The 26,303-nt window shown below is 36.7% G+C and overlaps 3 protein-coding genes across 4 annotated transcripts; 1 reads left to right on the top strand and 2 right to left on the bottom strand.

The window, feature by feature from the left end:
• The first annotated feature begins 2,537 nt into the window (after positions 1 to 2,537).
• LOC306872051 (beta-crystallin A1-like) lies at positions 2,538 to 7,288 on the top strand. The gene is made up of 6 exons (XM_079420393.1): positions 2,538 to 2,794; positions 3,737 to 3,813; positions 4,488 to 4,606; positions 4,964 to 5,105; positions 5,641 to 5,783; positions 6,660 to 7,288. The coding sequence occupies exons 2-6, from the start codon at positions 3,745 to 3,747 to the stop codon at positions 6,805 to 6,807; spliced, it is 621 nt and encodes a 206-aa protein (XP_079276519.1). The 5' UTR covers positions 2,538 to 2,794; positions 3,737 to 3,744; the 3' UTR covers positions 6,808 to 7,288.
• An 872-nt stretch (positions 7,289 to 8,160) lies between these two features.
• Positions 8,161 to 20,784, bottom strand: LOC306872031 (protein unc-93 homolog B1-like). Of its 2 annotated transcripts, none has more exons than XM_079420361.1 (13): positions 20,515 to 20,784; positions 20,041 to 20,203; positions 18,422 to 18,563; positions 17,863 to 18,016; positions 17,407 to 17,568; positions 16,117 to 16,246; positions 15,794 to 15,887; positions 11,612 to 11,736; positions 10,649 to 10,831; positions 10,114 to 10,387; positions 9,905 to 10,023; positions 9,175 to 9,297; positions 8,161 to 8,948 (listed from the first exon to the last, which is right to left on the bottom strand). In XM_079420361.1, exons 2-13 carry the CDS (start codon positions 20,158 to 20,160, stop codon positions 8,703 to 8,705), a joined length of 1,872 nt encoding a protein of 623 aa, XP_079276487.1. In that variant the 5' UTR covers positions 20,161 to 20,203; positions 20,515 to 20,784; the 3' UTR covers positions 8,161 to 8,702. The 2 variants fall into 2 exon arrangements, with proteins under 2 accessions (XP_079276487.1, XP_079276488.1); XM_079420362.1 differs by having other exon boundaries at positions 20,041 to 20,229; positions 20,515 to 20,778.
• Positions 20,785 to 21,037: 253 nt separating this feature from the next.
• On the bottom strand, positions 21,038 to 23,445 carry LOC306872055 (mitochondrial import inner membrane translocase subunit Tim10). Its single transcript, XM_079420397.1, has 2 exons — positions 23,198 to 23,445; positions 21,038 to 21,975 (listed from the first exon to the last, which is right to left on the bottom strand). The coding sequence occupies exons 1-2, from the start codon at positions 23,266 to 23,268 to the stop codon at positions 21,780 to 21,782; spliced, it is 267 nt and encodes an 88-aa protein (XP_079276523.1). The 5' UTR covers positions 23,269 to 23,445; the 3' UTR covers positions 21,038 to 21,779.
• Positions 23,446 to 26,303: the final 2,858 nt, after the last annotated feature.

The following is a 26,303-nucleotide window of genomic DNA, read 5'->3' as shown; positions in this document are numbered from 1 at the left end:
GGGATGACTAATTTACAAATATATCACAAAATGGTACATTATAATGGCTGAATATTAAAAGTGAAACATGGAATGAGACCCTTAAGGTATCTGATGGAAAACTGAGGAAATATTGGCTGATACAATTCTTGCTACTTCTTCAAAATATTTGCATAAGATATTAAATTAACCTAGCCCCAGATTCTCACAAGGCTTCAAACAGCCCTTTTTAATTAAAATAACACTCACCCCAGTAAGTAATTAGCAGACATTTAAATGAGAGACTGTGTTTAATAAATAATTAAAAACCTGCATCACTTGGTACTGCATTTTTATATATTATTTAACACACCACCTATAATTCATTTCTCTCTCTCTCTTCATATCCACAACTTTTCTGTATTCAATGTTTCTGTTATGACAAAAAGGTTACAGTTCACCCCGATGATGAATAAAGTGCTATGCTCACAAAAGGATTACATTTTAATTGCCTTCTACCAGTGACTAATGCGTCAAAGCTGTTAGAGATATTCTTACACGCAAGCTCATGCTTGGGTTTCCTTGCTGTAGACTATGCAACCAGACTAAACATGGGATCAACTCTCTCCCAGTTTGTTTTTGCTCACAGACCCCAGTCTCTTACCTGTGTTAGTCAGTAGCCGCTCTCTGTCTCAATCAGCGCGTCAGCGTGTGTATTGAAAGCAAACATGTGTCCCTTTTATAGGCTGGCGCCCAGCATAGGGGGATTAAGCCCACAGAAACAAACTCGCTGAGCTCACCAACCCACACACAGAAAAGAAATCACCCCATCATCAAACACAGAGAGAGAGAGAGAGAGAGAGAGAGAGAGAGAGAGAGAGAGAGTATACTTATTTCTCAAACTCAAGAAGTCTTTTTCATAATCATGGAAGCTTACCTTTTGTCTGTGTGTGTATCTGGTTCTGAAGCTTTACAAGGTGACAAAAAATACAAGCTATTGAGTGCCATTACAGCAATACTTCCAGTTTATTTCCCTGTAAAATGAAGTAGTCCTACATGAAACCTGATAAACGTAAACCAAAGGAAAAATACCAAAGTGATACTAAAGTGAAGTCTTCGATTGGAAAGTTGGATCTATGATATTTTACATAAAAGCCTAATTCATTTAGTGGTAGTAGAAGTTCATCATTTTAAAACTACATTATTAACCTGCTTCCACAGCACACTAAAATGGACAAAAACTAAATCTCATTTGTCAGTGCAATGGAACACCATCGGGCCAAAGCCAAACCATCAGGCGGCAAATTGAAGACTTGGCGAATTTCCAAAACGTACACTGAATTTATGATATTTTTCATAAAATGCATCTAATTTGGTGCCGATAAAAGTTTATTTTTGTCTCATTTACAAAGTACATTAACCTGCGTATGCAGCCCATATGTTGTGTTAAAACTCTTGGCAACTGTGAAAGTTAGGGTTTTTTTTGGATAATATGCCAACAAGACTGCACCAATTACAATTTAAGATTCATGGCGGAGTGAGACTGTTAGCCTAATAATTGTAGCCTAAAAACTTATTACAAGAACATATCTCTTATGTGGAATGTATTCTTTTACACACCGCCACAAGGCACTCTGGCTATGTTTAAAACAGCAATAAATCCCATAATACAATGAGTTTGACTGTGATGGATGAACCCAAAGTAATATCAGCCATAGTCTGAAACCTCTTTCCTTAAAATTTGTCAAGCTGATGACACAGTAAGATATTTTTAGGCAAAACAAGGGGGAAAATGCAAATCACAGCATTTTCAAGATAACTGAATTATGCAACATGGTACGATCCTCATTTCCTGCTATTTTTTTAGGCCTACCATTTTTCATTCATTATAAATTGCAGTAGTATTCAGTAAACAGTGAGCTTGTAATTCCCATCACTTTAACACTTCTGGGTCATGGGTCATGTAAGGTGAGGAGCAGCCAGTATGGAGCACATGTACCTAATGCAACACTACAAGTGTGGATTATGGATTTATGATGAGTTTAGTATAGTACACTTGATTATTAAGGAAAAAGGTCTTGTTGTATTACAGAAACATATTAAAATGTTCAGTTCATTTAAGATTTGAAAAAGTTCTGTTTCCTAAGTGATATTACCATGGACAGATAGAATTCTAGGTTGCAATGTTTTTGTAAAGCAGAAAAGAAAGGAGGAGGAGGAGGGGGGGGGGCTACAACAAATTATTTTAAACCTCAAAGTGAGAAAATAAAATAAATAAATAAATCACCACTCATAAATCCAATGTTTAATGTGTGGATTCGCCATGGTTGTGGTTACTAAAAATGACTAGGCTGTCTTCCAAACCTTAAGACAGCAGACAAACTACAAACATGTTTCTGAGCTTTGAAAGCGAGGACGTTCACTGTATGCAGTGGGTCAAATCCCTGTATTCTCCACATATAGGCCGCTCATTGTGTAGCATACGATGCGCAGTGCTGACCGATAGGAATACAGGCGCTTGCGCTCCATTGTGTGAATTAATGTGTCTGCATTCACACGAGCCGCGGGGGTGCGCGCTCGCTCGCGGATACATCAAATCCAATGCGCTGACGGCGCAAAATGCTCCACTACTCTGGACTCACAATAAAGAGAATGATTTCACACACACACACACACACACACTCCCTCCCTCACAGATCCTTCCATTAATTTGAGCGTCGCGACGCGCACCTAGCTTTGATGGTCGCTATAAAATAGAAGCGTCAAATAATCATAAAACTCCTCTCCAAACGGGACTGACGAGCATCACTGTAAAGTAGGACAGGTGGAAATTCAGGTAAGATAACGTTACAGTAATAGATGCATTTATGGAAATTTAGCCTACCTACAAAATAATTAAAAAAAACGAAATAAAAAAACGCCAATTAATTTCTATTAGCTATCTGATCAAGTGCCAAATTAAATAGCACTTTGTCACCTTGGCTGTTGTTTTTGGGATATTACCTGGAACAACCGGAACTTCTTTGCAGTGTATAGCATGCATATTAAAGCTTCCTCTGGGAAACAATCCGTCGAGCAACGAACGCTGAAACATTACAATATTTTATTTCTATTTTTGTTTTGTTTACATATTTTTTACGAGCAATATGTTCAGTAATTTTAATCTACAAATCCACTTTCTATGGACGAGTTAGCAAAAATGCTACAATGTAACATATTTTCTCTCATATAGCCTAACCATATGGGAATCTAATTTTTCTCTAAATATTATCCTTCTAAATATGCTCTTTTCTTTCTAGTAAGCGTCTAGCAATGTATTGCTAAAGGTGGCAAAAAAGCGCTTCTCAAGTGGCTTTTGAAATTTACCATCATAAAAGCGATACTGAAGACCACAAAAACATTTTAGCACTCTTGTTTTGAGATGCATATGTTACCAATCTGCTATTCTAACTTTTTAGCATTTGTATGAAAAAGAGAGCTCGCGGAGTGATACATACAAGGGACATGAAAGTAGCACCGGTTTGTTATAAGAATCAAGTATTCGGCAGAGCAGTAAAATTATGTATAATAAATATTATTTAACATATGTATTTATACATACTCATTTATTTTTGATCCAATACGGATTGGCCTTTTGATAATTCCATTAGCACTCCTTAGGTTTTCCCAAAATGCCCAAATGTACGTCAAACCGTATGTTTGTATGAAACGTAACTGTACATCTCCCAAAGTTTGTAAAATACTTTTGATGAAGTTTTCGGCCTTGGCTCTTGTGCAGGAAAGAAGATGAACAGAGTTACTAAGATCCAAACAAACCCATCAACGTCTGGGCTAGACATGGCTGCTTGCTTTAAGGTAAAAACCTCACCACTCATTCTCTCCAGTGAGAAGAACAATGAATGGGAATGAATAGAGAGAAACAAGCTATTGATTCTTTGTCTGAGAGTGAGAAACAAGGCACCAGACTATCAATATTTTAACAAAGGCATCCTCTTCTCAAGTATTGATTTTGAGACTTTAAAGATGAATGCTCTGTGGATGGTTGCTGTTTCTTGTCCAAGATGTGCAGAAGTATGAGAAGAATCCTGGATTATTTAAAGGGATAGTTCACCGGAAATGAACATCATCGAGTTGTCCCAAACATATATGAATTTCTCTCTTGTCTGGAACACAAGGGAAGATGTTTTGAAGAATGTGTGTAACCAAACAGTTTCTGGTCCCCATTGACGTCCATGGTTGTTTTTTCATTCTGTGGAAGTCAGTGGGGACCAGCAACTGTTTGGTTACCCACATTCTTCAAAACATCTTCCTTTGTGTTCAGGAGGGGAAAAAACCTTCAAACTGGGTTGGAACAATTTGAGGGTGAGTAAATGATGACAGAATTTTCATTTTGGAGTGAACTATCCCTTTAACAGATAGGGGACATAATGAAAGGACAGGAGGCCAGTGGTTGTGTGTTTGTAGGAGAGAGAGACATTTCTCCAAATTAGAAAATGGAGCTGTGGCATATACATGTGTGTGTTTGTCAGGTGACCGCGTTCGAGCAGGAGCATTTCCAAGGAAAATGTCAGGAGCTCACCTCAGAGTGCCGCAACATCCAGGAGCGTGGGTTTGACAACATCCGCTCTATCCGTGTGGAGAGCGGCGCGTGAGTCGCCCACTCTGTGTTAATGATTTCAAATCTTGCCAGTTAGTAAGGAAATTACAGTTTTAGATGTTTTTGAAAGCTTTTGGGTGTTTCATCCTGAGATGTTTTAAAATGTGTGTTGGGAAGTGTGCTTTCTAATGAATTATGAATATGATTGAGATGCCTCAAGATTACTTGAAAATTGGTTTTGTCTTGCTTCCTGAAGGCTACCCAGGAAGAAAAACAAATCCAGAAAATATTTATGAGCACAGTGCTTATTATATCTTAATGTATATTTTTTAAGAAAACAAAACATCATAAATACCCCAAAACCTATTATAAGTACTTTATAATTTTTTTATTCTTAATTCTCTGCAGCTGGGTAGGATACGAGCACCATGACTTCCAGGGACAGCAGTTTATCCTGGAAAAAGGAGAATATCCTCATTGGGATGCCTACAGCGGCAGTCTGGGCTACCATGTGGAGAGGATGATGTCACTGCGCCCCATCTGCAGCACTGTGAGCGCATTCTGATGCTTTGAAAGTCTTTTATTCTCAAACTTTTCAAAGCAGTTGGACTGATTTTGCCTGACAATAAAACAAGATGAGAAAATCTCTTGCAATGAAGAACAGAGCTCAGCCATGTCTGTGGACCAGAATATCATAGACACTTTCGGCTAAGCAGCTACACTTAAAAATAAAGGCTTTATTGGCATTAATGGTTCCATGAAGAACCTTTAACATCCATGGAAACTTTCCACTGCACAAAAGGCTATTTAAAGTGGAAAAGATTATTAAAATGGTCTTCACACACTCACTCACACGCACACACAAAACAGTTCTTTTAAAAGCTGTTCACTGAAAAGTTATTTAGGGAGCCCAAAAACTATGGCTCTCTGCGAAAGCCCCCTTTTGAAACCTTACATGTTTTTAGTGTAGCAACAGGCAAGATTGATGGTAATCGTGATGTTTGTTGGTGTTCTGCTCAAATTCATTCAAGCAAACTGTGTCTCTAAAATCTTTTTTTTCCTCCAAACTCTCTCTCAATTTGTAGGACCACCAGAGCAGTCACATGGTCATCTATGAGAAGGAGAACTTCATGGGCCGCAACATAGAGCTGTGTGACGATTACCCATCTCTGCAGGCCATGGGCTGGTGCGACAAGCAAGTGGGCTCCATGCATGTGCAGTGTGGCGCGTGAGTAATGCTTGACAAAACACCATTAGTGCCAAACTACTGTCCTCCAGAACTACACATTTCTCATGCTCAACAGCTGTGCTGACAATACACTTACACACAACGCAGATGAGACCAGCATCATTGGCTCATAGTATCCAGTCCTTGTATTTGTGAAGCGTTAATGATTTTGCTTTCACAATACAGTCATGTGTAACATACCATCAGATAAAACATCTTTCTTTGACTGCACATTCCTCACTTGGTGCATCAAACGCACTCACATAACAGCAATACTGTACCTGTGACTGCCACATCTGTTATGTAATGACGTTATATCAACATTTCAGTGCATGTCATTGCAGAAACTGATAATTTAACACAGTGATAATTTACTATAGCATACATGGAAGAAGGACTTGCAGTTTTCATGTGTTAGGTGATAAAACAGGAAAAAAGCATCCCATAATTCTAAACTCTAATTATGATTATTTTAAGTATTCCATTCTCACATTTTAAGGGCCAATTCTCACTGCCAACTAAGACTTTTCCCCTCAATAAACTCCTAATTTGCTGCTTATTATTAGTTAGTAAGGTAGTTGTTAAGGTTAGGTATTGATTAGGATTAAGGGATATAGAATATGGTCATGCAGAATATCTGCTTTATACATACATATAAACCGTCAATAGGCATGCTAATAAGCAACTAGTTAATAGCGAGAAAAGGTGTTACCTACATTTCTAATGTACATTTGATTAATCCAGCCAAATTTGTTAATTCAAGATCCTCACTTTCTATTAAAACTCTTTTTTTAATTCCCTTCCACATAGCTTGTCATATCGTATTCAGTCGCCACCTCTCCTCCTCATTTCCTGTCATGGTCTGTTTCCCTGCAGCTTTGTGTGTTACGAGTACCCTGGCTATCGAGGACAGCAGTATGTTATGGAGTGTGATAGGCACAGCGGAGACTACCAGCACTGGAGGGACTGGGGCTCTCACTGCCAGACCCCTCAGATCCAGTCCATCCGCAGAATCCAGCAGTAACGCCTGAGGGCGCATGGAAGGAAACCGAAAGAGTGCAGAGTTTGGAAGCAGAGGAGTCACACCAGTCATTCTAGCGGCAGTCACTTTATGAGGTGCAGTGTGGGAAATTGTAAGACCTTCACTGGCTGCACGTAGTTTCCACTTGCTGAAAAAAAAAAAAAAAAAAAATCCAGGCATACACAGATACACATCAATGCCTGTTCAACAAACATCACCAGCTAACATTCAACCCCACAAGTGATTCAAGGTAAAGTAGTAGCATATAAAAACAATATTCAAATGAGACTAATATTCTATACAACAGAAGCACACTGGGAGACACCGGAGAGTAAAAATGTGTCAAAGGCAAGATGTGTATCTGTATATGCAACCATGTCACATCTCTGTGACGTTTGAGTGCCATATGGGGACAGATGGGAGTGTGTTAGACCATTCGGAGGAGAGGAGGACAACGGTTGACTAATAAAAACATACTCACCTCAAACTAGCATCTTTGTCTTTTTGCCAGTTCACAAAAAGATTGTAATATAAAGATTGTGATATATCTAGTAAATGTTTTATGACAGCAGTAAGGCACTAATACACAAAAAGGTCATAATGCTGGGGATTAGGAAAAGTATTTTAAGAAATATTATTTTAATTCTCAATTATTTCTTTTTGTCTGAAATCCAAACTCAAATGGGGCAGTTCACAGAGAATGCATTATTACATCCCACTGTTTATGTAAACATGATGCGCTACATATTTTGGTTGTTGCATTGCGCTCGAGTCTTGCATCTTGTGCAGCATCTCGCCCAACTGAAGCAACTTTTTGTTTGTCAATGTAACCAACTTGAACAAGTTTCAAAATCTGCTTGGGGACATTTTTCGCCCTCACGAGAAATTCAGTTGCTTGGATTCCTATTGAAATAACTTGATTTCACCTGTGAAAAAAATTGACCTTAACAGTGATAAACTTAAAAAACTAAAATAAAACACAGCTCAAGTTAAATACTTCCATTCCACTGCCCTGCGTCTCACATTTTCAAATGCAAAAATGCATTGTTGAACTTATCTTAACTTGTGTACTGCATTTTTAGAATGCTGTGTCATGCACTAAAGTCCATCTAACGCATGTTTACATTAAAAAATTTATGGAAAAATATATGGCAAAATACCAAAAATTTATTCTGGTGAACTGCCCCTAAGAATATAACTGCATAAAATACCTTATCAAATGCAGATGAAAGAGAAACACTGCAAACTCGAAATAAAATAAAAATAAAGTATTATTGTGTTCATATCAAAGCACATCATACATTGGTTTAAAATATTCCAATGGGCAAAATCACCATTTTAAATCATATACGTATCTCCTCTATTTTATCTTTATTACAAATTTAAAACTGGTTTTATAACATCATATAAGAAAATGAAATGCAACACTTTTTTTAAATGGAGAGAACTTTGGTTCTTCAGTTACAATAAGGAACACAGATATGAACTGGATAAAGAATTACAGCGCACAGAAAGGAATTAGAATGAAATACACAACTCGAGTACATCACCTTGCCTCCAAATGGAGAATATCCATTTCTATGGCAACAAACCACCTAACCTTACAAGGTATCTACAGTTTCCTCTTTTCACTTCCCATTTCAATGAAATGCTTGGTTCACTTCTTCTTTATTTTATTTATTTTATCAATTTTTTTTACTGTGAACTACTTTCTGACCTTCATTTTTTCCATCGGTGGCCCACACTTTTCCTTTCCAAAGAAAAAAAGCCTTATTTATTATAAAAGCGAGTAAACGTTTCCCATACCATCGCTTCTCTTTCAATCTGGCTATTCAGTATTTTACAACTTCCTCTCATCGCTTTCCAATCCCCAATCGTGCCTTTTCACCTCTCCTTTTCTAGTCCCTCGTGTGTTGGACATAGTCCTCTCTCTCTCCTGCCTGTTCGTAGGCAGTGTTGTCTTGTTTCTTCCTGCGGTCCCTAACCCCGCTCCTCTCCGGTCCTGGTGAACCCTGGGAATCGTCGTCTGTATTTCTGTCCTCCTCAACCAACCTTCTCTCATCCTCATCTTTCTCATCAGCATCACTAAAATCTGTGTCGGATTCATCAGAATTTTCTTCCTCAAGGTATCGGTAACCTTTGACCTTTGAGGAAAAGGATAGTAATGCAAGTCATTAGCAATGACAGTGATATGGAATAATAATAATCCAAACAGGATGAGTCAAAATGATAAAAAACAATTATTTTACAGAATAAATTGATTCTACTTCTAACATTAACAGAAGACATTAGTGAAGCTGTTTCTTTTATAAAATCACTTTAAAGCCTCCAGGGACTCACTGCATTGTGACACATTAACAGCTAAATTACCTTGTGTCTTGGACGGGGAATCCGGGGCAACCTGAACGGAATTTTCTTCGCCAGACGACGCTCCATCTGCACGTAGCAGAAACATGCCACTATGAGAGTGAAGAGTAGGAGTCCAAGCTTCGCCTTAAAAAGAGACCAGAGACAATGCTCAGCTCACTATTCTTAAACATCGATAAACAAACAACAAAAAAAGTGAATATCTCTCAACAAATTTAATGGCATTTCATGAACAAAATCCAGTCACTTTAACAGGAATCTGTGCTGTCGGGAGTTTCGTGCGAGTGTGAAAAAGCCAGCAGTGCAGAATTCGCAATGTTCATGTTAGTCACGCAAATGAAAGCAGCTTGGTTTGAAGGGTGTGCTGTGTGACAATGTCTAAAACGTAGTTTTAACTATATGAATTATATTGAAAAATGTCCTGGCTCTTCCGAGCTTTATAATGGAGCTTATGCTACACCTACGTCCTGCGTCATCACCTGGAATGCCACTCTCTCGTAAACACACAGTTTTAAATATGGATATTATTTTTACACAAATGCATCGATTCACTTCAGAAAGTACTTATTATGATTGATTTATGCACTTTATTTAGCTTCAGGTGACATGTTGGAACCATAATTGACATAACTGAACATTTTGTAAACTAAAAAGCAAATAATTTTTTGCCTGGTTACAATAAATGCAAATTATGCAGTCAAAACCTACAAAAAAATAAAAATAAAGGCTTTACCCGCATAGGCAATGCAGACCAAAGATAGACGATGAAGATTGCAATGGCCTGCCACCAGTGGTAGATGGTATAAACAAAGTCTAGTCGCTCCTTGTCTTCATACAGCATCCCCAGCAGAGCTACACACAAAAACGTTATGTTATATCATTGATGTTTGTGCAATCTCGAAATGGGTGTAAGCTTAACGTGGAAAAGGCACTTGTACTCACTGCTCAGTCCAGTCTTGTTGAGTGCAGTGCCCAGACCCCAGAGGGCAGTGAGCACCAACAGATACGGAAGATAGCTAGGCTCTCGTGGTTGGGGCGACCAGCACATAAGGGCTATAATTAGCACAAAGTGCATGAAGGCGCCCCCCAGAAGAATAATCGGCCTGGGCAAGCGTAGCAGCGTCAGGGCCAGGCCCGAACAGACGGAGGATGACAAACCATACACCATAACTAACAACCACAGCTTCTCCATCCCTACTGTACACACTCCATATGACTGAGAAAGACAGGCATAAAAAAGGAGAAAATCTGTTTAGGTAATGAGTGATTGCCTGCTGTTCCTTTAATAGCTTAATTAACCTAAATAGCAGACAAATTGGTTTACTTGCAGTGTCTTCGTAGGTGCTTAATATTGCAGAACAGCAACCAAAAACTGTCTTGTTAAGCTAAAAAATACTGAGTGCTGAGAGCTGACACTGTGACTTTTGATATTCAAATTTTACCAGTGTATTTCAGCTACACAGTCTATTTTTCTCACCAGTATGAGTCCCTGGACGGCGAAGAGCGTTTCAAAGCCAGAGTAGACGAAGAACGGACAGAGCAGACGGAGACGGTAGTCTCGTAAGTGCTTGAAGGGCAGCTGGAAGATGTTCCCCCATCCGATGCTGCGGAGGTCAATCTCCTCAGTAGGCCGATATGCAGCTCCACACAACACCAGGAACTATTAGGAACATTGGCAGCACACTGTTAAAAGGGGTAGTTCACTCCAAAATGAAAATTCTTGTTTAAAGTTGAACATGAAATGTGAAATTTGATTAATTATGAGCAGTTCGTACCACTCGTGCACTACATGGTAAAACATGATAACGTTGTGTGAGGAACAGTCCAAAATATATGCTGCTGATATCAAACCAGAGCACAATATCGTTTTTCTTATGACGTAAAACATTCTTAATTTAAAACTTAATTGACTTTTTATGCCGTATAGGCATTATTAAATATTTTAATAGTCAGCAATTATTTAGTGATTCACTTTCACTTATATGGAAATTAATTTTCAAAAAGAAAAAGACATTATTTTAATGCATCTTTGTTACCATGTAATTACTCAAATATGTGCCGAGTAATATCAATTAACAAACATGTACTTACTATACTAATTGCTTGTAATTATGCATAACTTACTGTTATTTCTATAGTAAATACATATAGAAATAACAGTACATTAAAAAAACTTAACAGAAAGTCTAATGGATTCAGAATAGCATGAGGCTATATAAAAGATGTTCATTTCTGAGTGAAAGACTCCTTTTTTAAATTAATCACTTGATTTTGCTAAAAACAAAATAACAATCCTACTTTGGTTCAGTGTGAAATATCTATGTGAAAGGACTATCAAGGTCAAATTGCTCTTGACTACAGACTGATATAATCCTATTTTTTTAAGATGATGTGGAGGATAGAGACGTCATAGTGATGATGATGATGATGATAGTCTTACGATAAGCATGGCGAGGAAGGCTGCCCCCATGAGCACACTCTCCACCTCGATAAGGAGCAGAGAGCGAGGCAAGCTGAGCAAAACTGTCTTATTTAAATTCTCTATCACCCCTTTCCCGGAGGCTCCTGAGAGAGAGAGAGAAGATAAGATGAGACAAGAGAAAATAATGCATCGTACAAGACTGCAAGACGGTTTTATATTACATTTTAGGTCTAGATGCATTCATTTTTTAAAGATTTCAGAGTTCAAACTGCTTCTTTCTCTATACAGTGTTTTTCTCTACACAATATGGCAAGTGGGTGACTTTCCATGTTAAGCAGTGCTGCTGGTGATTTGGCGTGATTGGCTATTTTGCCATTTCAAATGCTGGTTTGAAAAAACTCTTATCGTCATCTCTGCTGAGAGCTAGGAAGAGCCAGACACAGCAGAGCCCCGAGGAGCAGATGTGCTGACGCCTCGGTTTGCAGGAAGACAGAAGTGATTGCCAAATGACAGATTTTTTCCAACCGTAAATATTCTTGACACATTTGATTTTATTTTGCAAGCTTACGCCTTATTCGACCTTCTCATTATTGACACATGAAACTACCATGCCTTCAAGATGATTTTGTTCCTATTTTACCTATTTTCTTTGGTGTTAAATGGAGTTGATTGAGGTAAATTTATTTTCGGTGTAATTAAGTAAATACAGGTACAGTGGAAGTAATGAATAGGCCATACTACATAATGTATTCATTTAAATTAATCAGAAATAAAAAAAAAATAAACAAGTAGCATCTAGAAATATATTATTCTCGAGAGCTAACTTTACTTTTCGGAGTGAATTTTGCTATTGTTTAATGCATTACTTATGAACATGATTCACTAACATTTGACAACCACAAAATAATAGTCCAAATATGTTTTGTCTTAATTATGAACCATCCATATATTGTTTTATAAAACCAAAAAAAAAAAAATAAAGGGTTTCAAATGCCAAACATTCAAAAGTTTGGGATTTTTTTTCCATACAAATAATAAGCAGCATCAAATCAGCGTGTTATAATGATTTCTGAAGGATCATGTGACACTGAAGACTGGAGTAATGACTTTATTTGTAGTTTATTTGATAGAAATAAACTACATTTTAAAATATATTAAAATAGGAAAAAAAAGTTGTTTTTACTAGAGCTGGTAATTTAACGCATTAATTAGATTAATTAATTACGGTAAAAAATAACGCGTTAAAATTATTAACGCATTTAACTCACTTGCCCCGTAGAGTGCAATCTGGACGATTGGGGCAGGGTTACACATTGGACAAGTGTCGCTCCGCCCACCCCCAATTCCATTGGTTTATAACACAGCAAATCTTATTGGTGTAGATCCGAGCATGCGCATTCATTTGTGAACGATTTTGTAAGTGATTTGGCCATATTACAGAAATATTATGTGCTAACTCTAGAATCATAGGCCTATCTTAATTATTATCTGTTTAGTAACCATGGTCATTTTAGTTAGATGACGTCATTGTTTACAAATAAACTCTTGATGACAGCACCTCCGGGTTCTTCAGGTTATAGCGCTTCATTCATATTTCCTTGAGGATCGGCAGGCTTCGGATGTTTCCTTGTTTATATCTCAATAAAATATTTTTTAAGACAGTTAAAAACAGTTTTTAAAGGTTCCTATCTTATAGTAAATAAGTGTCCGTGACATCAGATATTAAAAATCTAATTATTTATGTATCCACACCCTCACTGTGTGCCTGTTCTAATCTGTGTACGGGATGAATTTAGATTCAGTTATTAACACTTGATCATACTGATAACTATCAAATAATTGAGCACTTTTAATGAATAAAAGAGACCTTCTCTGTGATTACTATTTTTGTTTTTTATTAATGACTATAATAACTACTAAAAATCTAAAGTCAGTAGGCCTAATAGAGTACAGTGATTCCTGGTTCTTTGTAAAGGATTGAGCCACAAAACCAGTAATTTAATTTGTGCATATAGCCTATATATAAAAGGATAAATAAAAATGGCGCAGAGAAAATATATGAACATTTAGGCCTATTGCTTAAATACGCACTAAATCACATTAATAATAATATTTGATGTAGTTCAGATTTAATAATAGCTGTTTTAGTAAACAAAAACATTTAAAATAGGCCTATATGTAAAAAAAATAAAAAATTGTTTCAGCAAGGTTTTTAGTTCACACTGATGGGCTATTTGGTATTGTCGTCTTATTTGTCACCGCAGTTGTTTTTTAAAATAAAACCATTTGCGGGTTTTCCTATATGTCTTACTGAACTACAGTGAATTATCATCATATCTTAAGTTTTTGCTTATCCCCCGATCCTAAAATAAAGAATATAGGCTACATATAAATATACATATTACAAAACAGCTAAATCTCAAACAGTGGATCATTTTTATCAACAACGCCCAGCTAAAACGGCTCAATGTTAAAGTATGTCTGCTTTTTGTACTGTGAAAAGTGCAATAATATCTGACTTCATTTAACGTGCTATAGCATAGGTAGGACTATATCATGGCCACAAATTAAGAATTTGTTCCACAGACTTCATTCGAGAGCCGCTCTTATTACACAGCTCTGTTCCGCCCGAAGTACTCAGAGACGTAGTTAGAATGTCCCTAAAATTCAAGATATGGGGCAAAAAAATGCCCCTGTTTGAGTTTGTCTTATACTTGCATCATATAGTTAAGCAATACCACACGAGCAACAAGTGCAATTCAGTAAGTAAGAAGTTAATATTGTGTTATTTTAGACACAATGTTGTCAGGTTTGCACAATTTTGCCAACGAAAATATGAAGACGAAGCAGAACTGTTCGTCTACGAACAACACACAGCAGGCTTTGAGCGAACTGGGTGAATCATTTGAAGCGCGCTGCACAGATCGATCGGTGTATAAGATTCAAAAACATGCAGAGCCATCTGCTCTCTAATACTTTGTCACACACCGATCGGTCTGATGGTGATGATCCGCTTCAAGTCGAACAAGCCTAACGATTCAATGGACCATTCATAAAGAACCATCTACTTCACTCCTGAATGAATCAACTGTTTTAACGAATCAAATTAATGAATAAATGACTCGATGACTTAATCATTAAGACATTTACCACCACGTACTGGCAGTTTTATTTTGTTATTTAGAGTATCATTTCATTCAAGAAATTATTTCATATTTCCATAGTAATAATAATAAAATTAATAAAATAAATGATTAAAGGCATAGTTCACCCACCCAGAAATGACAATTGTGTCATCATTTGCTCACCCTCATGGTCCAAAAGAGTATATGTAATATATTTTATCAAACAAAATATTTCTTGCTGAAGCTACTTTTTGTAATGTCTGTTTGATGCTTTACACAACAATGACTTTAAATTATCTTTTGGGAGTAATTTCTTGGCCAAATTTGACGTGTGATTAATTTGCAATTAATTAATCACCATATCATGTAATTAATTAGATTAAAAAAAAATGTAATTGCTTACCAGCCCTAGTTTTTACTGTATTTTGGTCAAATAAATGCAGCCTTGGTGAGCATTAAAAAAAAAAAAAAAAAAAAATTATATATATATATATATATATATATATATATATATATATATATATATATATATATATATATATATATATTTATTTATTTATTTTTTTTTTAAATCTTACTGACAAACATTTGAATGAATCTCATCCTGATATTGTCTTTTTCTGCTGTTGGTTACTCATTTTCCTAGCAAGTCTGGTTGGTATTCAAGCAACAGCTGTTGAGGTGTTATATTGTTTTTTCCAGTGTCACATTTTGTTTTTATGTCCTGTTGCTCCCTTATAAATATGTATACTTTTGTATACCTTATGTTTAATGTGGTGGTTTTTATTTTTATAGGTGTTATAACCCGCAAAAAGTGAATACCTTTTTATAAGTCTCTCCAGTGAGCGCAGCAAGCACTTCAGTTTTGAAAGTCTAAAGTACTTCATACAAGTCATTCTTGTCTATTTTTAGTTCTACATTATGCATCAAGCATGAGAAAACTTCACAAAAGGATATGAGAACTAACGCAAATACCATACTGAGCAGCTGCTCAATCTGTGAACGACACACGAGCCTTTAAAAATGTAAGCGTGTACAGCTAAAAAGAGGATAAGATCGAGAGAGAGGATTTTACCACACTGTGTGACTTTGAAGAGAGTGTGTTTGTAATCATTCAGATATTTATTGAGGAACAGCACCATGGGGAACTCGGCAAACACGAAACTCAGCTGCAGGAGAGAAGAGAGACAGAGTGAACGCTATAAATAGCTGCATATTAATGCAAAAACCCACATATGCAGCTGGCATCCGACACATACACACACGCAGCTCTGAATACATAGAAATACTTCAGGGGAAAACACAACTAATGAAAGGTTAACTATTACTGAATTACTGAAACTTACAGCATTTCACACATTTTAGTGGAAGTGCCTTAAACTGAGCATCTTTACTCACATGGAAAATGATGTAGAAGACCGACTGGAAAATGATGATGTAAGAATGGAAGGCTCCTTTGGGGGGCTTCTTCTGCTCCTGGACATGTTCGTCCTTATAGTTCACATACTCATAATACTGCTGGGCCATTCTGATAACCACACAAAACAAAGAGGAGGGAGTGGGTGGGGAGTTAGTTAACTGTTATTGTATTTCCAAGCCTGAAAGACTCAATGACTGAATAGTGAGCTTTTATTTGTGCTAAGACAATCTGAGGCGGTATAATTGAGAATTGCTAAATGCATAATCTGAAAAATAATGACCAAACAGGTTTCCCTGTCTACCAATTCACAGTGCTGCTTTGTTGAGTCGATGTTGCAATATTGGAAATCATCCTACAAATGGCTTAGCTATAGTTTCTCCAACAGAACATTTACATTTAGTTATTTATTTATCCAAAGCGACATACAAATGAGGACAATAGATGCAATTAAACCAACAAAAGAGTAATAATATGTAAATGCTGTGACAAGTCCAGGTTAGTCTAACGCAGTACACGTAGCAAGCCTTTTTTAAATAATGAATAAAAAGAAAACAAGTAGATAGAATAGAAAAACAATAGCAAAGGCTAGTGTTAGAAGGTCAGTTTTAATTACACAGCAAAGGATTCACCACTATTACAATTCAGCTCGAAACCAATTAACAATACCAGCAATTGTTTTCATGTTATGGCCAGTAACTGCAAAATATATATTCAAAAATCTCTGATATCGGCCAATAATCAATATAGTACTGATAAATTGTGCATCACAGCTGCATCTTCAGTTTCGCTTTTATTTTGCTATATTAATCTGAATAAATTTGTGGAAAACTGAGAAGTAGAATAAAATACTGTAAACTGTAAATCGTTCAAAAATGCTTCTGAAAGAAGCCTCTTATTAAAAACTCCAAAATTGTGAAATATTACTACAATTTAAAATCACTGTTTACTATTTAAATATACTTTAAAATGTTATTATTTCCTGTGATGTAAAAGCTGAATTTTCAGCATCATTACTCCAGTCTTCAGTGTCACATGATCCTTCAGAAATCATTCTAATATGCTGATTTGGTGAAACATTACTTATTATTAACAGTGACAAAAGATGTGCTGCTTAATATACATTTTTCAGGATTCTTTGTTGAATACACTGCTACTTTTGATCAATTTAAAGCACACTTGTTCAATACAAGCACTAATTTCTTTCTCAAACTTTCGAACAACATTGTACATCACTGATCCGTGCACCCTCAGCTTCTGAACACCCTCACCTGGTGATGTAGTTTCCCAGTGACGCCCAAAGAGGAACAATGACAACACCGATGGCCACAGCTGACGGTACAAGAGTATAATATCGCTCCCAGTAATTGGTTGAAACAAAGAGAGCATATATGCCTGATGCCAGGAACATCATCCACTTAGTGCCAAGAAATCTGAGAAAGAAATTGAGAAAAACAATTAAACTTGAAAATAAAGGGTGTGGGATTACTGGACTGTAATTATCACCAGTCATTTTTAGTTAACACCACGGGTGTGAGAAGACCTTTGGTGCCAAAACTGCTCAAGCATTAAGTTGACAGTAGATGAACAGTAGAAGCGCTGCTAATAAATGTGGCGGCGGGTGACAAACATCCAAAGTGCCAAACTAAATGAGCAAAACGGAAAAACGTAGGTTGCATGAGCATTATGAAACAAAAGAGAAACGCAAGGAAAGACATAAACTCAACCTAATGAGCAGCGGCGTGTAGAGCAGGCCGACAATAGGTGTAACGTTGATGCCCATCAGCATTTTGTTGTCGATATCCTCCAGCCCCAAGGTGCCATACTTGACCTCTCTATACGTCTCATCGTAGTGCAGAATTAACTGCATCTGTAACAGACCTACAAAGAAACAGCTCATCATGAAACATACACAACTCTCCAAAAACCTTCTTTTGTTTTTGGCATGTGACAAGATGTCCCAGATTTGTCAGCTGTTCCTCGATTTCACAGTCTCAGACCAAATGAGACATCTTTGTGTGCGTGCATGCCAATGAACCTGCTAAAAATGGCCAAAAGAGTGAAGAGTCAGTGAAGTATGCCATCCACAAAGCATGTCATATTCATTTGCACTGTGCATAATGAAATCACACTGATACAACAGTGTGACATAAGTAGAGTCCTACTCAGTGTCGTATTTAGAGTAAGATCTTTTTATAAAGCAGCGTGCAGACTTTGAGGAGTATGAGGTCATCACTGGACTGAATCATGTTGTGTGCCTGTGGTGTGTGATGCGCAATGGCTGACCCATGTAAACGCTGTAGATGATCATTCCTCCGCAACTGGCCCCCACCACGTTCTTCACTACACCCAGCCTCTTTCGTCTGTAGTACTTGCGCTCCTCCTCCTCCTCATCGTAGTCAGGATGTGGGCCGAGAAACTCTTCCACCTGTCAGAGGAAGAAAGTTCCAAAAGTCTGAGACCACATTGAAAATTCCAGATTGTTTTTCTCTTTTATACGTGGACATCACATAAACAAAGTTTCAGGGTTTTAAAAAATTGAACAAAGAAAAGTTATGAGGTAAAATGGAATATTTGAGATTCTATACAGTTTTTTAGCACATTCGTGACACTGACCATGCAATCTCCAGTTTTTTTTCTGATAAAATTTTACTCGTGGTGTTATGCTGATAATATACAGTACTTTTTGAAGGTCTAGAGTCAATAAAATTTTCTGAGAGAAATTAAATTTTTATGCAGCAAGGACACATTAAATTGATCAAAGTTCATTGATGTTAATGAATTTTCTATTCATCAAAGAATCCTGGAAAAAAAAATATTATCCAGTTTATCCAACATTGAGTATAATAAGAAAGATTTATTCATCAGAATGTCAGCATATTAGACTAATTTCTGAAGGATCATGTGACACTGAAGACCAGAGCAATGGCTGCTGAAAATTCAGCTATGCCAGCACAGGAATAAATTACGTTTTAAAATATGTGATCCTGGACCACAAAGCCAGTCTTAAGTCGCTGGGGTATATTTGTAGCAAGAGCCAAAAATTAATTGTATGGGTCAAAATTATCCATTTTTCTTTTATGCCCAAAATCATTAGGATATTAAGTAAAGATCATATTCTATGAAGATATTTTGTAAATTTCCTACTGTAAATATATCAAAACTTAATTTTTGATTAGTACTATGCATTACTAAGGACTTCATTTGGACAACTTTAAAGGCAATTTTCTCAATATTTAGATTTTTTGAACCCTCAGATTCCAGATTTTCAAATAGTTATATCTCAGTCAAATAGTGTCCTATCCTAACAAACAATACATCAATGGAAAGGTTATTTATTCAGCTTTCAGAAGATTTTGTGACTGAATTTGTGGTCCATGGTCACAAATATTGAAATAGAAAAAAGTTATTTTAAATTGGAATAATATTTCGCAATATTACAGTTTTTAAAGTTTTTTTTTTTTTTTTTTAAATAAATGCAACCTTGGAGTATATAAAATACTTTAAAAATGCTAAAAACTTGTGAACACTAATTTATTTTGTAAAGAAAATGTAATAAATATAAAACAGACTTTAGACTTTTGAACTTCACTGCACATCAGAATATTTCATTTGCAAATATAAACTTATATTATAAGAGTATTTAAAGAAAAGACAAAACAAAGAAGTCTGCAAGAAAATTTTAAATTAAAATAATTTAACTTAATTAAAAGATGTAAAACATGTAAAATTACATCAGCTTTCTGATATATCATATTAAATGTCGCCCAAACCATTGTTTTTATAGAACAACAAAGTTCTGGCATCATAAAATTAACCGTGGTTAATCATTTAATCTGTAGATTATTTAGTTAACAAAATTGTTAAGTGATACTTCTGATACGCTGTAAGACTGCTGCTGCTACCTGTCCCTGTATGTTTGGCTCAGGAGCGGGCGGCTGCACTTGATCCTGTCCATCAGCAGGGGGCGCTCCGTTCAGCTCAGCCTCGCTGTAGACGTTATCCTCCGTGAACACTGCTGCCATCTGCCGGCCGCGCTGCTCTCACCACAGCAATGCAGGTAGATCACTGACGAAGGAAAAAAAAAAAACACCCTTTCAAGCATAAAACAAAGCACAATAAACACTTTGAGTGATAGCAAAGGAGGAGGAGAAGAAGCATAAAAAACCATGGCGATTGTGAGCCTGTAATGTTTAATAAAATATTATGGAAACTTGTTCCTGGACTTAATAAAAACACGGAAGGTCTACTACAGGTGTACAAAACGACAACACGACTTTTTAACGCATTTATTGGTAATGTTGTATAGGTAATGAAGCTTGACGATCACGCAGGGCGAAGTAAACATTAAGCATTAACTAAGAGCAAATATAACTCACCAAAGTGGAAACGATGAACGTCGCTATAGTCACAAAGGCTGTAAAGTCGTTTAAAAGATTAAAACCTAACGTTAAGGAACTTATATCGAGCCTCTAATGCAATTTTCGCCTCATAAACAGTTGCCCGTAGGTTTTATTAAGAATACAGAGAAGGAAATGAAAGTTTTCTCCCTAGTTCCCCATTTTCTTAAAGGGACAGTGCCTCGAAATGTGGGCTATTCACACGATAGACGGCCTGTTTGCCTTCTCTTGCTCAATGTTTGCGAAAGGAACTTAACATTGAAGAAAGATAACATTGCTGGCAACGCACCAGTGTTACTAGGCACCGTCTTTTACACGTGATTGATTGCAGTCTCAGTTTAACACACATTGAGAAAACTTTAAATAAAAGTGCCTTTGGAAATAGAAGAATTACCATTATGAATGGTTTACCCCCCAAAATAAACATTTTGTTAATACTTATGTTGTTCCAAAACTGTATGCTGTTTTTTTTCCCCATGAAGAATCTTCAAGCAGCTGTTTTCCATACAAATGTCAGTTTATGGTGACCAAAACCGAACAGGAAACATCTCGTTGAAAATTTGTTACATAAGTAGTTCCTTAAGAAGATGAATTTAAGCGAGTCTTCTCCCTGAAAATAATTTTTTTAGCATACCGACAGTCCATTGGTTGCTGTTAACATGCTGTCAGCTCATTAAAATTGTCTCTGGGAAGCTGAGACATTATATTAATCAACTTTAAACATTAAACATCAACTGTCAGGTAGCCATCCTGACACAATTTTATTAAATAATACAATTTTGTAAAATAACACAGCACAGTTTTTGCTCATTAAAAAAAAAAACAGTCGGAAGAGAAACAGAATGGTAAACATTTTAATTCTATTGCGCAGTAAAGGTACATTTTGTAAAACAACAGAGAATGTCAGAAATTACAATGTCAACATAAAAAAAGTTCTCACAGGGACATAATTTCACAATGCTTCACAAATCTCCCTACCCAGACAAACACTTTATTCCATGTTCATGCCAACAAACTATCAATGAGTTGTAGGGCAAAATATATCCCACCCACCTCCCTCCAAAAGTCTTGATCTTTTAGTGGCATGTCTATCAGTGGATCAATATTTGTCACAATATTGTTCATATTCATGTCATATTGTTTATATCCGTAGCATGCTGCCCGATTTCCCCCTTTAGTGTCCACAGTGCCCATTCGTCCCATCCACAGGCCTTCAGCTCCACCCTTAAGAGTCTGTAGGGGGTCTATCCAGTGCCCGCAGCGGCCTTCCTCATCACCTCCTCATCCTGAACAGAGAGCTCAGTGAGCTTCCGACCAAGTCTCTCATGCAAGTCCAAGTATTTGGCCACACAGCGGTCCAGACACACAGCTTCCCCCTTTGAAACTTCTGCCTCCTTGTAATGAGGAGGAACACATTTCCTGTGACATGCATTGGTCATTCTGCATGAGGAAAAAAATAAAAATAAATTATAAACACAGGACAAATGAGATCATACACATTTTTTAATGTATAATCTAATTGAAACACAGAAATGTTCATCTTCATGAATGATTCAAGTACTATAATCTTTATTAATTCATGCCATTATTTTGTAGAGACTACATACTAGGTATGCAACAATTAATCATCAACAACAAAAAAATTGCTAATCTGATTACTGATTAATCGCATTTGCAGAAGCATCCAGAAAACAGCCAGTCTCGCCATTTTACACTAAAGAATAATGCATTTCTGTATATTTTGATATGTTAAATATATAATTTGTATTTGTAAAGAGTAATTGTATTTTTATGAGAGCAGTAACAGTAATGGGGTATAGATATAATTACTCTGTTCAGATTCAGCCTCTTACCACTTAACATGTTTTTATTTTTTCATTATTTTTAATATAGTGATTTTAACTTTAAATGTAAATTTGCTATGTATAGCACAGGCTTCATAGATACATTCACTAGATTTGTTTTCATAGCCTTCAATTTGTAGGATGTGATACATATACACACAAAATAAAATTCGGTTTTTCATCTGATTAACTGAGAAATAATCAACCGATTAATCATTATCAGAATTAATATTGCAGTCCTACTACAAACAGTAGGCTACACACCAGGAATGAATGCAATGGAAACTTCTAATTTCCTTCTAATTGCTATAAAGTGCTTCTGCTAATTGCAAAAACGGTTACCTTGCAAATCTAAGACGCTTATCTCAAGGGCACAGGCTAACACAGTTTGAGAGATCTTTATATTCTCAAAATTATTGGTCTATCTGTTCTGACGGAGGCCAGAGAAGGTGAACATGATTCGAGCTGTACGATTATATACAGGATGGTTTGAACTATATTTGAGTGCATACAGCTTAAGCAATGAAGCATAAAGCAAAAGGCCAGTTTTATCATGCTCTAAATAATCGAATTTGATACTGAGCAAAGCCTGGTGTCTAAATAAGTTATAATAGCAGCATTACAAAACATGTAGCCTGCCGATAGCCACCGATTGTAGTAACTAACGTTACTAAGCTGCATCTACAGACAATATACTATTCGATAGCGTAACCCACTACACAAGTCCATATATTTCTTTCGTTAGATGTCGAGAACGTGAGTAATCTGACAGAAAGCATGCTGTAACATATTTACAAAGACCACCGTGGGCTTCATACCGGTTATACATGTCAGCCATCATTTCAACCTCCAGCTCCGCGGCGAGCTGCTGCGCTTTCATGGGGTCCATCTCTGCAAAGATGATGATCTTTCGGTTCACCCTCGCTAAAAACCCACCGGACAACGCGTGGGTCCCGTTCAACAAAGAGCTCTGACAGCTTGCTTAACCTTCAGTGAGCGCGCTTGACCAGAGGAAGTACCCACGTGGATCCTATCCATCCAGCAAATTGGTACTTCCGCTGACAATAAAGTTTTCTATTCAAAGTTAGCTTCTTCATTTCTAAAGGAAGTTATGCGTAATAGCCCTTTTATTAATTGTATAGTTTTTTTTATTTCTTAATTTAACTATTATTATTATCATTTCGCTATTATCGTGATTCTCGCTTTTTTTTTTACCAATTCCTATGACTTCCAGTTGGGATTACTGGATAAAGATAATAATTTTATAGAAACAACGCTCTCAAAATTTCTAACTGATAATTCTATGCCAATAGAATAATGTATATTTACTACCACAGTCTTTTAAATTTCCTAATATTTCGAGGGAATTTAATATTTTCACATTTTATGCTATATTTATAATTTAAGAATAAAGATACAAAGTCAGACTAAAATAATTACAAGTCTCGTATTATATTTTAAATAAAGCACACATACAAAAGTGTAATATGAACTTATTTAAATTGATTTTAATTTATATAATTTTTATATGTAACTTTATACATGTATGAGACAATCCAAAATAAATTGAATGAATTTATAGGCTAATTCACATAAGTAATGTCAAATTGACAAAAAAAAAAAAAGAAAGAATTCTTCTCACCATTTGATACATTAAACCTTGGGTTAAGAACTTGGCTCAAACATCTGCTATTGATTTCAAAATGCTAAACATGTATTCTCAACATGAACATAAAAAAAAAAATCATTCCGTCTCTTCTCCAGTGACATCTACCTCCTCTTCTTCAGTGGCATCCAACTCATCCTCTTGCTCCATTAGACACTCAATAGCCAATGTGACAAACTGACTAGATGCCAAAAGCCCTAAAGGATCTTCTACAGACCCATCGACAACATCTACTTCAATATCTTCTTCATCTGCTGATTCTGTATTGGACGTCACCGCTGAGATATTCTCGCTGCACACTTTGGGGCTTTGATAGTTTGACTGAAGCGACACTTCAGTCTGGACAGAAGGAACATTTCTGCTTATTATTTCTTCTGTGTTTCTCAGTGTCATGGCTATGAGGACAAAACAGAAATCAGGAATATGGATTATTAATAACGGAGTGTACAAAAATCTTGAGTTAGAATTCGAAGTTTATCCATTTTACCTCTCTTTGATGCATCATGTGCAATCCCATCAATATGTCCTTCACTCAATTCATCTTTCTCCTGTAGGGTCTGTTCATCAATCTTCCCAGCACTGTACTGGTCCCCCTCCTCATTCATTTCATCATTATCATCCCACCCATTGGTGGTTTCCCAACACCTATCATCTGAAGAAGGCAGAGCATTTTCCTCCACAAGCTCATTTGGCTCAAGGATTTCCGTTTCTTCAGTCATCTGAACCTCTTTGTTCCTACCTAAATCCTGCCCTTTCTCAGCCACACAGCTAACATCCTGGGTGTTAACACCATGTGCTGTCTGAACGTCTTTGTCCATGTCTGATGTTGCCTCAAATGAACACTCATTAGAAACTGTCTCTTCCAGGTTTTGTTCATCTCCGAGATGTTCTGCTAGTGTACTATCAGGATTCGTACTGAAATCCATTTCTATTTCCTCCATCACTGTCAGTTCATTGGTAGAAACATCACAGTCTTTCTCTGTGGGTGACTTGGCATGATCATCAATATCATCAGCCGGCATCATAATTTCCTGCATTATGTCCTCCTGAGCTGTTAACGGCACAGAAATCTCAGTCATTTGGTCCTGAATGTCTTTTCCCATCTCATTTTGGGAATCGCTATTCTGTAACACACTGGCTTGTCCACTTGAGTTCTCCTCAGTGGCAGTTTCTCCGTCTTTAACCAAACATTTCACGTTATCTAGCATATCTCCACAAGACAACAGTGACCCTACTTGCTTGTCAGATACCTCCATGTCTTCATTCTCATTTATCAGCATAGACGTCTCTGCTTTTTTCTTACCACAAATGCCCTTATTGATCACTTCACTTCTATTCATCATTAATGTACTATTCTCATCTTCACTTTTCCGTCCTTGGAATTTTTGAAGGCTAAAAGACGTGTCTCGCAGGCTTGATGTTAGCGGCTGATCAATTTTCAGAGAACTCCTACAAGGGAGACTTTCAACACTTGGAAGAGTCTGATGGAAAATTTGATCAATGATATTTGGTCCTTTAGCCTGACCAGCATATCTTAAGTGAGAATTCAGCGTTGTCGGTCCAAAATTGCTGTTAACATCTGCTTCTTCCATTTCTGTTGAGTCTTTCTCCTGTTGTGTATTTGGTTCTTGCTTATTACCCTGCTCAGTCTCACTGTCTTTCTTAGTTTTTTCTACTTCACAATAATCTTGTCCTGAAGTGGACAATTTATCTGCACTGTTGCACAAGTGAGCTCCAGCAGTGGTTTTGGATCTAGGGGGTCTACCACGGCCACGTTTTACAATACCAGTGTATTTTGGTTTACCACGACCACGTTTTACAATACCAGTGTATTTTGGTTTAGGTAAAACATCTTCATGTTTTTCACTGTCAGTATTCGATGGAGGCATTTTCTTACTGATAGGTGAAGAAATTTCTTTTTTTCTCTTCACACCTGCAGTTGCCTTTCTGTTCGCATTGGTTATTCGGGCACTGACTCTACGTGCAATAGAGGTTGATGGCTTAACATCTTCACAGTGGGGATCATCACACTTTGATATCCTCGGTTGAACCTGTTCCTGATTTTCAAGTTTTTGACACTTTGTATCCCCATTCACTTCTGACTTTCGAGTTGCAAGCCTACGTCTTCTCGTCTTTCTCTGCTTTGGGTGCTCACTAGCATCTTTCACATCATGCTGAATGCTGTTTGAACTACTCCCACTCATTAAATCATCTTGTAAAAAGGAAGTCTTCAATTCTTGCTTTTCTGCAAGGTCAGG

Source organism: Barbus barbus, assembly GCF_936440315.1.
Source record: "Barbus barbus genome assembly, chromosome: 7".
NCBI lineage: Eukaryota > Metazoa > Chordata > Actinopteri > Cypriniformes > Cyprinidae > Barbus > Barbus barbus.
Note: the sequence above shows the minus strand (reverse complement) of the source record. Positions and strands in the feature narration are given on the sequence as shown.

What these genes read in the sequence shown, in the direction of transcription:
- LOC306872051 (XM_079420393.1), top strand. Translation starts at nt 3,745, where the DNA reads ATGAACAGAGTTACTAAGATCCAAACAAACCCATCAACGTCTGGGCTA. An exon ending in ACATGGCTGCTTGCTTTAAG is followed by an intron (nt 3,814 to 4,487) that starts GTAAAAACCTCA and finishes TGTGTTTGTCAG; the next exon opens with GTGACCGCGTTCGAGCAGGA. An exon ending in TGCGCCCCATCTGCAGCACT is followed by an intron (nt 5,106 to 5,640) that starts GTGAGCGCATTC and finishes CTCAATTTGTAG; the next exon opens with GACCACCAGAGCAGTCACAT.
- LOC306872031 (XM_079420361.1), bottom strand. Translation starts at nt 20,160, where the DNA reads ATGGCAGCAGTGTTCACGGAGGATAACGTCTACAGCGAGGCTGAGCTG. An exon ending in TACACGCCGCTGCTCATTAG is followed by an intron (nt 17,569 to 17,862) that starts GTTGAGTTTATG and finishes TTTCTTTCTCAG; the next exon opens with ATTTCTTGGCACTAAGTGGA. An exon ending in CCTTCCTCGCCATGCTTATC is followed by an intron (nt 10,832 to 11,611) that starts GTAAGACTATCA and finishes TGTTCCTAATAG; the next exon opens with TTCCTGGTGTTGTGTGGAGC.
- LOC306872055 (XM_079420397.1), bottom strand. Translation starts at nt 23,268, where the DNA reads ATGGACCCCATGAAAGCGCAGCAGCTCGCCGCGGAGCTGGAGGTTGAA. An exon ending in ATGGCTGACATGTATAACCG is followed by an intron (nt 21,976 to 23,197) that starts GTATGAAGCCCA and finishes TTCCTCATGCAG; the next exon opens with AATGACCAATGCATGTCACA.